Source organism: Diorhabda carinulata, chromosome 2 (genome assembly GCF_026250575.1).
Source record: "Diorhabda carinulata isolate Delta chromosome 2, icDioCari1.1, whole genome shotgun sequence".
NCBI classification, from domain to species: domain Eukaryota; kingdom Metazoa; phylum Arthropoda; class Insecta; order Coleoptera; family Chrysomelidae; genus Diorhabda; species Diorhabda carinulata.
The window spans coordinates 16,342,006-16,356,750 of NC_079461.1; the positions used below are offsets into that span (position 1 = coordinate 16,342,006).

Consider the following 14,745-nt stretch of genomic DNA (forward strand, 5'->3'; position numbering starts at 1 on the left):
GGCTTGTTCGGATTGGAGAAAGTCGTAAAATGCAAAGAATCGACCATTTTTTATTGGAAATTTTTAGTTTTGCAATATAAACTTATGAGTGTAGAAAAAACATCAAGCTAAGAATTATTTTAAGGGTTAGTACTTAACATATGTCGATAAGCATGTAATAAACACCCTCCGGAATAGAGACTTTAATAAACTGAAAACTAAACTTACTGACTTAAGAAATATAGCTGACATTGATATGAAATAATAATATAAGGTAACTGAAATTAAATATAGGACAAATCACTAACATATTGCGTGTTTGTCTGGTACAAATTAGATATTGAAACGAGAATATATTCAATAGATATAATTTCTCATCAATATTTGGGATAGAAATTTTAATTATTATTTTTGCTGACAATATGAATGAACAATCCACTAATTAACTAGTCAATAATTATACAAAGTGTCCAAAAAGGGTATCAAGTATTTGTAAGTTCAAGAAAACGAAAAATATTTATAAGCAATAAAAACTTTTATTGTTTTTTGATATTATAAATTGGAAAATTATTTGGAAAAGATGATGTTCTCCAAATGATGACCTTTACGTTTCTGGCACTCTTCTAAACGGGAACGAAGATTGGCGATAATACATCGACACAAAGCTCTTGATATTGCTGCCATTTCTGACCTGATGTCAGTTCAATTGGATTAGGTTCGTTGGAATTTTGATAAACCTTACTTTTAAGGTATCCCCATACAAAATAGTCAAGCGGGCTAAGACCGAGACTTTATTAGGAAATAATTCATTCACAACTTCCATCGAGTCATTCGAGGTATGGCAAGTGGCCCCATCTTGCTGGAACCACGTTCTTGAGTTGAAACCTGCAACATATCGCAGTAACGGTCACTATTCACATTGATTGCTCGGCCTCGTTGATCTTCATGAAAATAAGGACCAATAATTCCTTTACCAGACATAGCGGCCCAAACAACGACCTTTGGGCTGTGCTGGGGTCGTTCATGCTTTCGTCTCGGATTCTCGACTGCCCAGTACCGTCAATTCTGCTCATTAACATGGCCATACAGGTGAAATTTTGCTTAATCGCTGAACAATATGTTTTCAAAGTAGGTAAATCGATGCATCATTTCGTTCGCAAAATTCAGTCGATTAGCATAGTCCGTATCCTTCAATTCTTGAACTAATTGAAGTTTATAGGCTTTTAAACGCAAATCTTCCTTTCAAATCAAATGTAACGACGTTTAACGCTTGGCTTCGCTTTCAGATGGATAAAGATGGATTTCAACGAATCGACGCCTCAACTTCTTCAATTCTTTCTTCATCGTGAACTGAGCGAGGGCGACCAGAGTTTTTTATTTTATCTGTCGCACCCGTATTCTTGAACATCCTGATCCATTTCCTAATGCTATCGTCACTTGGCGCGTGGCGTGTACGATATTCCGCACACAGATACAGACGTTGAGAAGTCACTATTGAATCACCATTACGAAAATACGCTCGTACACAAAATGCGCGATGCGTCCTCGCGCACTGTTCCATCGTGACTAAAACTCCACAAAATGGCGGACGCCACGAGCTCCTCCCCGATCCCTTTCGTCGCTCCGATTCGAATGTGGCGCGAAAACAAATACCTGATACTCTTTTTGGACACCTTGTACGTAAATAATTGATTTAATATTTATGGAGAAAATTGCTTTTCATCATTTCACCGATAGATGTTCTCAATGGACGAAAAATTTTCCATACCTCGATCCTTGATGCTTTTTTTCTCTACCTTTCAATGTTAATACTTGTGGGGAAGAAATTTTTATTAGGAGTATCTGAAAGGGTTTACTGCAATCTAACATTTGAGTTTATTAATACAATTTAGTAATTGAATTATAATAGTATAATATACACTGTATATATATATTATACTATATTATAATACGATTAAATAAAATTCTGTGAATTGTTTTGGCGTTGTTATCTAGACAAATGAAGTTTACAATAGTGATTTAGCATGCCTGGAACTATCACATCGTGATATAATGTAATTCTGAGCTCAAATTATAGTCTAAGTGTCAAGTGTAACTACAGCAAACACATTCGTATTTCGAATTTTTATATCATACTGTATACAATATTTTTCACGTGCCAACCAAAGAAGTGAGTCAGATCTGGGAATCTAGGTGGCCAACTGTGTTGACTTCTCCATACTCGAAGCAGCCTCATCTTTGCTCTGATATTTTTAAGAATATGCTCCCAAAATTCCTTTATTAAGAATCTTAGGAATTTTCGTTCATTCAAGTGAGCATTGGAAAATTAGGGACCTATTATATAAATTTCCACAATCCCAGTAAACATATTTATTTATTGTTTCTGAACTATTTTCAGAATAATTATAACAAAAGTGGAAGTAGAAATAATTAAATATTCTCTGGAGCATTATTGAGAAAAGTAAATCCGTATCTGGAATACACAAGTTTTAAGTATTATTGTTATAATAAAAGCAGAGAGAATTGAAATTATTTCGTTAAATTACACAATATTGTAACTTACATGAGAATTTGAGATATAAACAATCGTTTTAACAATATATAATTGTTAATAAATCAACTTACTTGTCAGATATCAACTGAATCGACAACTTAAGAATCTTGAGGAAAACAAAATACTTGTTTGAGTTATTTGTATTTGCCTACAAATTTGTTATAAAAGTGTCAAATTGACACTAGAAAGTTTCTTAAAATACATAATTCATAAGCCTCTCTGACCTACCGCAATAATCATATTACGAATATTATTATCATTATATTAAAACACCTTGCTGGTAAATAATTTTTAATAAACAAATCTATCAAATCTCCTATGTACAATTTAAAATAAATAATGTTTCATTTATCACACCTTTCTTAACTAGATTCGAAACTAAATACTAAATTTCAAATGTCAATGATAAAGAATAGTCTGCAATCTTTCCCTTTCGTTCTCTAATGCCGCTAATCTTAATTTCAACTGGATATTTTCTTGTTCTAAAAAGGCGCATCTAATTGCTATCTCGTCCTCTTTCGCCCTCCTAGCATCCCTGGATCTTTTTGCCGCTTCGTTGTTCTTTTTTCTCTTCTCCCAATATGTAGGATCGGAGTTTTGGGTATTTACAGTCTGAGTTCTCCTCATATTTTTATTTGTTCCATTTTGAGTGACTTGTGCCCGTGCTAATATTTTTTCTCGAAATTGTACATAAGCTTCGGAAGAATCTTTTCCTAAAATAGTTGAGGTAGCACTGATAATTGGCATACAAAGAGGATCTTTCGGATATGCCTTGAACGGCCTACTGCATTTCATTTTTGTTGAAGAAACATGAGATTCCTTTTGTTCAGTACTAGATACATCAGATACTTCTGACGTCGGACTGAAACGATTCAATTCATTATAACAATAGGGTATTTGATAATCATAAGGGTAATTTGGCGATGCCTTTGAATTTTTTCGTACACAGAGGTCAAGAGCTGCGGTATCTTCTGGGTAGTCGTGCCCGGGATTAGAACGTTCCAATAGACGAAATTCTGGACTACGTGGAAGAATTGTGTGTTCCATCTGTAACAAAACAACCATAATAAATAAAATTGTATCAACCCATACCACCATATAATTTCTAACTGCAATATAAAAAAAATCCAAAAATAGACTCTAAATATGTACTAACTGACAAAATTAAATAGATAATAATCAATTGAGAAATAAAGATTTTGGGAAGGAAATTGCGTGAGTGGCGGAGCTAGAAAAATTGAATGAGAAAAGCTCAGCCCATAGAATACAAAAATTAATGCACGTCATGTATTCGTTTTCAAATTTAATACAAACAGTAACACTAATAATTATCCAACTCACCTTAGTGCTGAAGCCGTAAGAAGTCGTTTGGGAAGTATTAATAGTAATATAAATTCAAAAATGCGTTAATAGGCATGTGAAAGCGAACAATAGCACGGCGATAATGATAAAGTCAATTCTTAAATAGGTATTAATGAGTTTCAATATTTAATGAAGTTTTATCTCAATTAGTGAACTTGCGATTTGAATGAATTTTTTATTAGTCCCACTCAATATTCAGTTCTAGCAAGAATAAATTAGAAAAAGAAAGTATTTATGTTGAGATAGGTAGGAAGAAAAAAGGAAAAAAAATTGCTTAATCAGGAAGAGAAATAACATAATGAACATTTCTATAAAAATGGGATTATGATTGGGAGAAAAAGATTGATGAAATTATAACTTTCATTAGTTCGAAAAGAAGTTTATGCTTGATGAGATGATTTTAATCATTACTCACTAGCAATAAATTGTAATTTATATTATTTTTTTTGACTAAGACAAAATGTGATATCTTCAGAAGTAACAAGTCCGTTTTTTTGTGTCATAAACCTCAAACATTTTCAATTTTGAACTGTTTTGAATATAAATTAGTGTAATAATCTTATTGGCGTTATTTCCGAATTGTGTTTTTCATTAGATCGTTACTATTAATTTTCAATCATTCGAAAAAAAAAATAATTATTTTTTGAATAGATATTAATTAGTTGCGTAGTCATTTTCAACATTATGTGATTTTATTTCAAATCAAGTAAGAATCCTAATGATAATATCAAAATAGATTCAATCATTAGTAGAATGATACACAAATAACAACATTATTATCATTATTAATAAAAACTAACTTATGAAAGAGACACTGAAAATTTCTATCAAGATGATATTTCGGGCCTACTCTGAAACTGCTAGACATCGCTTAATGAACGGTTTTTTATCTAATATAGGAGGATCGATTTTCTATCTGTAGCAGCGATATCTCCTCACAGGAAGTATGTCGCGCGAGCTCGGGTTTTTTGCATTCAATTCCTGTATACCTGTAGATGTGCCGAAAAGAATAAAGTTTTGAGCATTATTAGGGAAAATCAGTTTTTTTAAAGACAGGTGAAAATTTGACATTTCGACGTGTTGCAACATTGACAATTTGCCAAAATATATTGATCGATAGATCACCTTCAATAATAATATAAATGAAACTGAATGAAATTTTCGGCATACTGCATAATCAGTGTTAGACTAAACCTCGTATAAATGAAGTAACCCAATATTTCTACTTAAAAAATTTATAAATACAGAGCGATGCATTTAAAATATTACCCGATAACGTTATATCTCAAAAAATGTGATATGAACAAACAAACTGCATTAGATAATAGCATTGTATAAAGAATATATACAATAATGATAGATAGGATATAAAATAGTTGGATTTTAATTGATAGATAAGATATCAAAAGTTGGTTTATATTTATTGTACAGGCGGATACGTTTAATTCAGCAAAATAAAAAGTTTTCCTCCATGAATATAAGAAGTATATTATATTATTATTTTTCTATAAAAAAAGTGTCAAATTATATAATGTTTCATGATTATTTTTAAGTCAAGTTATGTAGACAAATAGATATCGTTAAAAAATTGGAAACCTACCAAATATTACTCAATTAGTTGATAACATCGATGGTTTTTTAATGACTCAAAATTCATATCTCAATTGACAGACGAATCTAACGTTTATGATTATGCCACCATCATTAATTTGCATTTTGTATATTTTTTGTGAATAATTGGGAAAAACAAAATATCACAAAACTATTTAGAGTAGCTTGGATTATCATTTAATAGTGAATTGTGGGCAATTTTGAAAAAAAAAATAAAGATAACAAATTACAAATGAATATCTTGACGCTGAAGTTTTATTTTAAATCAAACAATACTTACATTTAAAATTATGTCTTTATCACAAGTCGTCACTTCACCAATTTAAGATCTAAACATGAAAATTGAGATATCACAGTGATTTTGACTAAAGTGACTATCCAAATATTACAGTTAGACTAAATCAAACTACTGCAATTTTTTTCAATTTATTTGTCAAATATTGGCATCCAATTCTTGCAATTTCTTAACCAATAACAGAAGGGCTAACTCCCACTCCTATTCAAACTATTGCAAAGCTGTTTGCGGTGAATTGGCAAAATTGGGGGTGGTTTATGTACACAAGACTATACCGTTAGGTCAGCAAGTGGTAGTACAGGAACAAGGTATTTTGCATATTGTAAACAGTTTTGTTTGCCTGTGGTTTAATATAAGGTGTAATGAATGAATAGTGGTCGAAGCAAAATTTTTATGGGCTTTCCTAGAACGTGTATTTAAAAATAAAATGTAAAGAGTTTCTCATAATTATAGTGGCTGGTATTTAATCCTTCCCCCAAAAACAGTTCAAGATTATATAGAAATAATTTATAACCATTTAAGTAGCTTTTGGAACTGCAAAATTTCAACATTTAAAATTTCTCTATAATAATCTATATCAATATCGTCAATTTTTGATTCTTTAGACGTTTTTGTTTCCTTAAACTAACTGCTTTTGATTTTTTGTCTATTTTAACAAACATGTATCGCTATAATTACTCATCTTGAGTTTATTGTAGTGATTAATATAATGTGAAAGTATTTGCAAACAATAGAATAGCAAAAAACATTTGAATTATAAAAATATAAAAGTTTTGCAACTAGCTACATAAATGGGAAGGTGCACAATGAACGATTCAATAAGATAAACGCTAAATACTGAAAAAGCGCTGGAATATCAAAAAAACTTGGGACTGCAGAACAAAAACACTAAAAGAATAAGCATAACATCACTATCCATTATTTTATATGTTGAATCTCATGAGCGCTAGATTTCAAAAGCATTATTTAAAAAAAAAGGAGAAATATTGTTATCAAAAAACCCACTACTGAGTTTCTCGAAGTGAATTAAAAATAATTGGAAAAGATTATATGTGACAACGCAAACCTCGTGTGAGAATAGAGATTCTAAATTTCATTTATTGATTTATTTATTTCCATGGAGATTACACCAAAGCAGCAAATGATTAAAGTCTGAACACAAAAAGCAATTACGTGAACAATTTGGCGGATCTGTTTCACCATACCGTTGTATATTTTAATTACTGTTTTATTTGCTCTTGATTTAAATCTGTTGTATTCTAAAATTTGAACAATGTTATAGCCTATAATTTTTTTCATTAGATAATTCGGAATTTACATGCATATAATTACGTCAAAATGCAATAATGAGCTTCAACGATAAGGATTCATGCCCACATATACAGGAACAGCCTATAATGATCATGGATCAATTTGTCAAAGAATTCTATTAACCATTGATAACGGAATTCTATGTAGATATGGAGAACTTTTGAAATTATGGTTATTTTTTTAACAATACAAGTATTTCATAAATACTTTCCTTAGGCAATAACTCCTTATTTGACCCATGACTTAAAATACATATTTTAGTAGAATTAATAGGAATAACAAAGTTATAGTCTTCATACAGATAAATTGTTCATCAGAAGACAATAACATGAATATGAAAACGATCGACAGACATTGAACTTGTTTAGAATGATTTAAGAGTGTTCCAGAAAATTCATTATCCAATATCACCACATCAACAATAACAAATAGACTCAGATAAGAGTTTTTATCATTTTATTATTATTTACAATCTTCCACATAGTTATAACTGACAGCCTAGAATTTTCGATGAAACAAAAATAAATAAACCTGATGCCAAATTTATAAACATACATTCAATTATAAAAATTCAAAGTTGCAATAATTTTTAATGTAAGAAAAATAAAATTTTCAGAAATGGTTTATATACTCGACTATTTGTTTAAAACTAATAAATTATATCCATTAATTTTGATTAAAGCTAAAAATCTAAGCTTCATTAAAAGCTAGATATTGAATACAATATAAAGATCTTTTAAATCTCATTCAATACATTTCAATAACTTCTGCTTCTATATATTTCTTTTCGCTATAAAATTACTTAATATGAAAAACTTTGAAATTATCGTTTGATTGTTTTCAAAGTTTCTTCTGAGTATACATTTTGTCAATCTCCTCAAACTATTTTTCGTAATTTGATTTTTACTATAAAGATCGTTTGCAATTTTTATGTTAGATCTCCAAGTTTAGTAATAATGTGCTTTGAAGAGCTTTATAGGCAGTCGAAACTTTTCGAATTGCTTTGAGAACTTTCCAAATGACGTTGAAAATAACTCGACAAACTATTTTTCAAATATCTGCGGAACATATCAAGGCAGCAAAGAGTGAATTTCCATTGGTGTCCTATGGAAATACGGAAACCAAAATAATTTAATAATTTCTAACAGAATGTTCCAGAACGCTACAATAAGTGATAATAATCTGGAAAGAGTAATAGACTTCACTTACTGGAGTGTACAGCTTACCAAAGATGGAAACGAATGCACATAACTGATGCAGATATTAAAGATGTACATATAAACAATAATTATAATACTGAAGAAAATATATAGCCCAAAATGTGGAGATTAAGATATAATATAAAAAATATAAGGAACTACAGATCTCGGAGCACAAAGACTGGAATAGGTTAGCTCTATAGTGTGAATAGTTGAACATAGAATATCGATACTTAATTTCAATTTTGAAGGACGTAGGTCAATTCGAAGACCTCGGAAAAGGTGGCATAGATAAAGATATGAATTGAAAGGAGATAATTCTAGACACGAACAACTAGAGAAGGAAACTTATTTATAGCACTATATAAGAAGAATATATCACATGTAAACAGTCTTATTCATTAGTGCCATTAACAAATGTCATTAAATCGCTTATAGAAGTATTGTAACAAGCAGAAAACGGTTCAAACTTGTTATTGAGAGCATAAAGAGTCGCGGGCTCATAACACATTATTCAGCCCAACTTTTCAAATAAGTTTTTTAATGTAGCTAGGAGAGAAGCACTCAATATTAACACTTAGATGATATTGTTATTTTTTCTTATCACATCAGTAGATTATTCGATAATGCTAACTGATTCTGTCATAATAAACTTCAAATTTCAAATTCTACATTGTAACGGAAGCGATCTTCATTTATTGCAGTAGTATACATAAATATGTGTTGATAAACCCATCATCATTGGAACGGTTAATAGACAGAAGGAAATTCCCGTTTCAATGAAATATTGTGAGATAATCCCACCCACATATTTGCCGATTTAATTCTCACATGTCGAGATTTGCGGAAACGGAAGGGTTAGCGTTTCCACAAAGAGAACAGGAACGGTTTCGTAGATTATGTCTTACTTGATAGTTGATAATAAAATATAAAAATTTTACTTAACGTTAATAGAATAGTTGTTTCTCCATTTTCCATAAACGATTGTTGTTATTTCAACTAGTTCATTCATAGTTCTATAATATTTATTATCAAATATTTCTTACCTGGTACGACTCGTAAAATATTTTAAAACTTACAGCAGTTTGAGTTACTAAATGAGGAACTATTTGATTTTTTAATTTGTTATTGAAATTATAACATTAGATGTTCTTTAATGGTAATTGTTTATCGTTGAGCATTGTTATAGTTTATTGTCAAAAATTAATATAAAATTGGACGCCACCTGCTTGTTAGAAAAGTTCAAACGAATTTCTCAACATAATTTTCTGTATTAATATTCATTGTAGAAAAAAAAAATCGCCGGTTGCGTATTTAAAAAAAGCACAACGAATACCAAGAAGTTAAATAATGAAAACCAACTCTAGATGGACATAAGAAGGCCGGGTTCTTTGCAAATCCCAAGTGTGTTCTAATATTGGTGATGGAGCAGCAGCCTGACAGTACTGTTTTTCCTGCCTCAATCATCAGCTGCAGAGGAAAATATCTTATAAAAAATATCACGAAAAATGTATTAAAATTATTGAATTACGGTGTCTCTGTGGTAGGAGAAAAAAACTATGGGAAATAGATTCTCGAACTCGGAATGGAATCGATTATCGATAAAGTTATTTCTTTTGGATATTGACTATACAACAGAAGTGACTAGAATAATCGTTTAACGAAATAGTAAAAATTAACAAGAAAATCTGAATCTATTAAATCTCAGTCCGTTACTGGCTGGGATACACACGGACGTACTCAATATCTTCCTAGTTTTGCAGTTATTTGTGTTGGTTTTGTCGATATGTTATGAGGGTACGTCGCAAGTGAATGAGTCAGCATAAGCTATTTGAAAGGGTTGACACACATTTGCACATACAGGAAGGAATCAGAGGCGACCTTGGATTGGAGATCTTCTCACCCCTCGTTATTATGTCGATTGAAGGGTGCCGTTAATTCGAATGGTTTGTCATTGTGTTTATAAAAATGGTGTTTCTGTGGCCATTTCCTCTATTCACTTTTCTTTTAATTGAAAATAGTCAAAAGAGGGGAATTTATGAAGAAAATTGAATTCACTGCATAGGTTGTACATCGGTTTATGTCATACATTTTGGAAAAAATTTATTCAAATTAACAACAGTTCAATCATCGATATATTGCTGTAAACTTCATCTGCTCAACGCTGTTAAATTATTATTATTTTGATTTAAAAAATTCGGTCAAAGTTTTTTTGAAACACTAAAAATTGAAATTTATTTCGAGATAAAAATTTTATAAGTTGGTTATGCAATATATGGAAAATCTACACGTTGGGAAATAATATCTTGTTTTTTTCTTCTACACCTGAAGAAGCGATTGATGCGTTCAAATCACATATTTTGGAGGTGTGTTTATAACAATGGATCATAGATAACAATAGATGGTAAAGTACGCCATTTTAAAGTAAAAAAAAACAAAAACCAATGAAACAATCCGTTATATTTTCCCTATTTCCTGAAAGTCCTATGAATATTCATACCGAATAACAATATATAGAATAACTACTTCGATAAAGCCAGGGAAAGTACGAAACTGAATAATATACGTCACATAAATACGTAGCATAAATACGTAGCATAAATACCTGTCATTTATTGTTATTAAAAACGGATTAATATTACGATACAATCAGTCATTTCTTGGAATTCTAACTTGTCAAGTGTAAACATGGGTGACAGCAGCTTTAAAGATAATTTTAATCTTTGAAACTTTACTCGGTGTGGTCCTGTGGTCAACTGAATTCTATTGAATTCTATTCTTGTGTAACCAGTTTGCAAATTTGAAGAATGTATTGTTAGTATAACAAAGTACGTCCAAGAGAGTCAGAATTTTCAAAATTATTATATACTTTGTTCCAAATCTATGCAAAGTGAACAAAAATAATTTCTGTTTCATTTATATTAGACTGAATAGGATGTTATAAAAGAGAAAATACTGTATTGGTTGACTTCAAATGTTTAGATCAAATAGACGATGTTGGACAATGTTAGCACTTTTACTTTTATTGAAAACTTACATTCATAAACGGTTATCCTACATTTTGCACTCACAAACGCATACGCGAATCAAACTAATTCAAAAACATCTCAACCTAAGACCTGCAGAGAAACAAATACTATATCAGGACCATCCGAAATAAATCTAATGGAGATTTAAAAACATATAGTAAACACTGAAACAATTTGGTCTTTTTGTTTTGAATTGTACTTAATGGAAAGTAAACTGTACAGCTTTTTCACAATGCAAAGCATCGTTTCAACCCTTTGTTGTTCGAACGAAAACTTGATCCTCGTACAGAACCTAAGAGATTTTTTAAAATGTAAAGAAACTACCCCATTTGTAAATTGATAGTAATAAAAAAATTGACGAAATGGAGGAATCTATTATCTGAAATGACCCCCATACAATGATACAACCCATTTTTTAATGCTATTCACAACTATTTTCAATATATATTTATTGAGAGAATTCTACAAACCATCTGTCAACACCGCTTTTTTGCAAAAAAGCTTAAAAGTCGTCTATGTAAATATCGGTTTACAAGCGTTCGTCTAGTGAAAGCTTTCTAACTGTTTTCTATTGTGTCAGGTAAAAAACTTTCTTATTTTATTGAGGGTTCCTAAAAAATATTTTGAAACATGCCGATAACTGTTCAATTGATGTTTACAGTTATTGTTGCAATAAATCGCAAATTTGTTTTGCAAGTTTTCAGAACAATTATTAAACTGAACCAATTGATTTTTTAGTATTTTTTTAGGGAGGTCTGAATTGCATACTTCTCTTTGAAAAATTCGTAGAAAGTCTTTTGTTGAGACTATCTGTGTAAAATCGTTTTTATAACATTCATACTTTTTTACATAGATTCTAAATTTTTTAACAACAGTGTCATAAAAACACATGATAATGAGATATTCCGAACCTATAATATTATATAATAATTGTAATATTTGATTGAAATTTTGTTAAAAATATTATTCATTAACGGTTTAAAAAATGTTGATTGGTATTGAATATCAAAACAACTATGTGGTAGTTGTTGATATGATATGAAAATAGACGAGATCCACATTTAGAGAAGACAAATATTTAGTTTTCATAGTAACGAGATATTAGTAGTAGAGTATTTTTTGACTTAAGGGCAAAATTGAGAATTATCAAAATGGTTTTCTAAAAAAAAATGAGATATAAATGTACACAATGGATTATTATTAATACTAAACACTTTATTCGATTGCCCTAGAATATAAACTAGAGTAGAGGATTATACAACAAGTCTACGCTCGTTGGTTTTTAAACAACGAGTTGATAATACATTTGTTGGAAAACCATTGGGCCTGAGCCGCTCCTGGCCTTCAGGTAGTAGTGTACCACCACACTACATGGACATAGGTAATCAACCATTAAAAATGTTCGAATTTATAATTTAGAAAATATACTTAAATATAAGTTCTTTTTTTGCAATTTTAAATGCATATAACTTAGAAACCAAACGAAAGGTCGTAGTGAAAACTTTTCCTATGTCACAGCATTATTTTTACATCATGTAACTACTCAGTCCCCGAACACCCATATATTCATTGATGTTACTAAGATTATTTTAAGAAAGTTTTAGCTACCCTTTTCCAAAATAGATAATCTTATAAACTTTGTCATAATTCAGAACCTTTCAGACTAAAACCATAAAAATCGGATTTGGTTTATTCTAACTACATATTTTTGTCTATGGAAAAATGAAAATACACACTTTAGATTATGAAAACGAGGGTTGGATAAAAAGTTTTCGATTTCAACTTAAAGATATCAACTAATTATTAGCTATGAAAGCGTGGGGTGGATTCTGTGAAATGTACAAAGCACCCCACGCTATAATTGTGACATTTATTCTTACGCTAAGAATATTTTTACTTTTCAATTTGATTATCACTAAAAACTATAGAATCGTGTTTTTCACTGTGTTTCCTTAATTTGAAAATAAGGACAACTCTAAAAAAATGTAGTTGTAGTGGAAACCTTTAATTATTTTGTCAATTCAGAGAATGTTAAGATGAGAGTAATTTTCAAAAATATTTGGTGAACCCATTATTAAACTTTAGACTATGTAAATTGTAATAATTATTATAAAAGGGCAACAATAGAAATATATATTTTTCAAAAACTTACTTTATAAGAATATCGCACAAGACCGTTCTCTAACATCTTCTTGCTGCTACTTAGATAAGTAAGACTTTTCTTATTATCTTGAGCATAATCATTAACACTTGATATCGAGTTCATATCCATATATTCCATTTTTTATTATATGGAGTAGATTTTTTGACGTTAAAACTATTGTTTTAAAGTTGTTTATCATTCAAATTGTAAATCAATAAGAATAAAAGGACTGAAAAATTGGTAATATCTCATTTATAATTTAAACATTCCTTTTTTTTAGAATTGAAGAGTAAAAAAGAATCCAGTTTTTAAATACAATTGGTTGGTTCGCAATATATCGAACGCAATGTAGTAGATTTACAGTGTGTGTATTTATATGATTTAGTTAAATATTGATTATACAGTGAGATTCTTTAGTACACAATAAATTAATATCGCGTTTAACAGTATTTTCAATTCTCCATTCAACATTATGAGCATTTGTTAGGAAAAGGAAAATAAGTTTCCAATAGATTAATTTGTATAATAATTAGTGATACCTTAAAAAAATGGAGAAACCGTTTTTATTTTGAAATAAATACTCTCTACATCAGCCTTTATACGTACACTCCTGGATATTGGCCTGTTCTAAAGGTTTCTACATTATCTGTCTGCCTGCTACTCTTTTAACATCATCAAGCCAGCGTTTCTGGGGTCTTCCTTCGGGTCTCTTATTCACCATATTGTGATCTTTAAGATCCATCTTTCTTTATCTTGTCTTCCAACATAACCTACCCACTGCTATTTCAGCTTAGCTATACACTTTATGACGTCTGTTGCTTCTGTGTGTCTTCTGTTTTCATCTTTATGGATCCTATTTCTGAGCGAGATTCTTTCGATAGATAACAAGAGAAATAAGAAAATAAACCTAAAACTATATCATTTACAAAAATCAGACTCTATTGTTTCATATCAATGTCAAATTATCGAGAAGAATCTTTTTAGTAAAGCTTTGTAGTATTTATTAACAAAATAAAATATAAAATTGATCATTTCAAGTTTATTTCATTTGACCTATATAGTAATAACATAGTGTTTTTATGAATACAAAAATGTACCTTAAGCTTCCCATGGTGAATAAAAGGAGACATCACTATTCTTTGAATAGATAGAATAGTCCGAAATCTATCGTTGTGTTGACATCGTATTTACCCTGAAATCATAAAGAAAAGTGTGGGAGAAAGGATGTAAGTAACCCTTTGAACGCGTGGCAGCTGAATTTT

At 30.2% G+C, this 14,745-nt stretch overlaps 1 protein-coding gene across 1 annotated transcript; it reads right to left on the reverse strand.

The window, feature by feature from the left end:
* Positions 1 to 2,653: 2,653 nt before the first annotated feature.
* Positions 2,654 to 13,721, reverse strand: LOC130890715 (thyrotroph embryonic factor-like). The gene is made up of 2 exons (XM_057794965.1): positions 13,493 to 13,721; positions 2,654 to 3,580 (listed from the first exon to the last, which is right to left on the reverse strand). The coding sequence occupies exons 1-2, from the start codon at positions 13,619 to 13,621 to the stop codon at positions 2,933 to 2,935; spliced, it is 777 nt and encodes a 258-aa protein (XP_057650948.1). The 5' UTR covers positions 13,622 to 13,721; the 3' UTR covers positions 2,654 to 2,932.
* Positions 13,722 to 14,745: the final 1,024 nt, after the last annotated feature.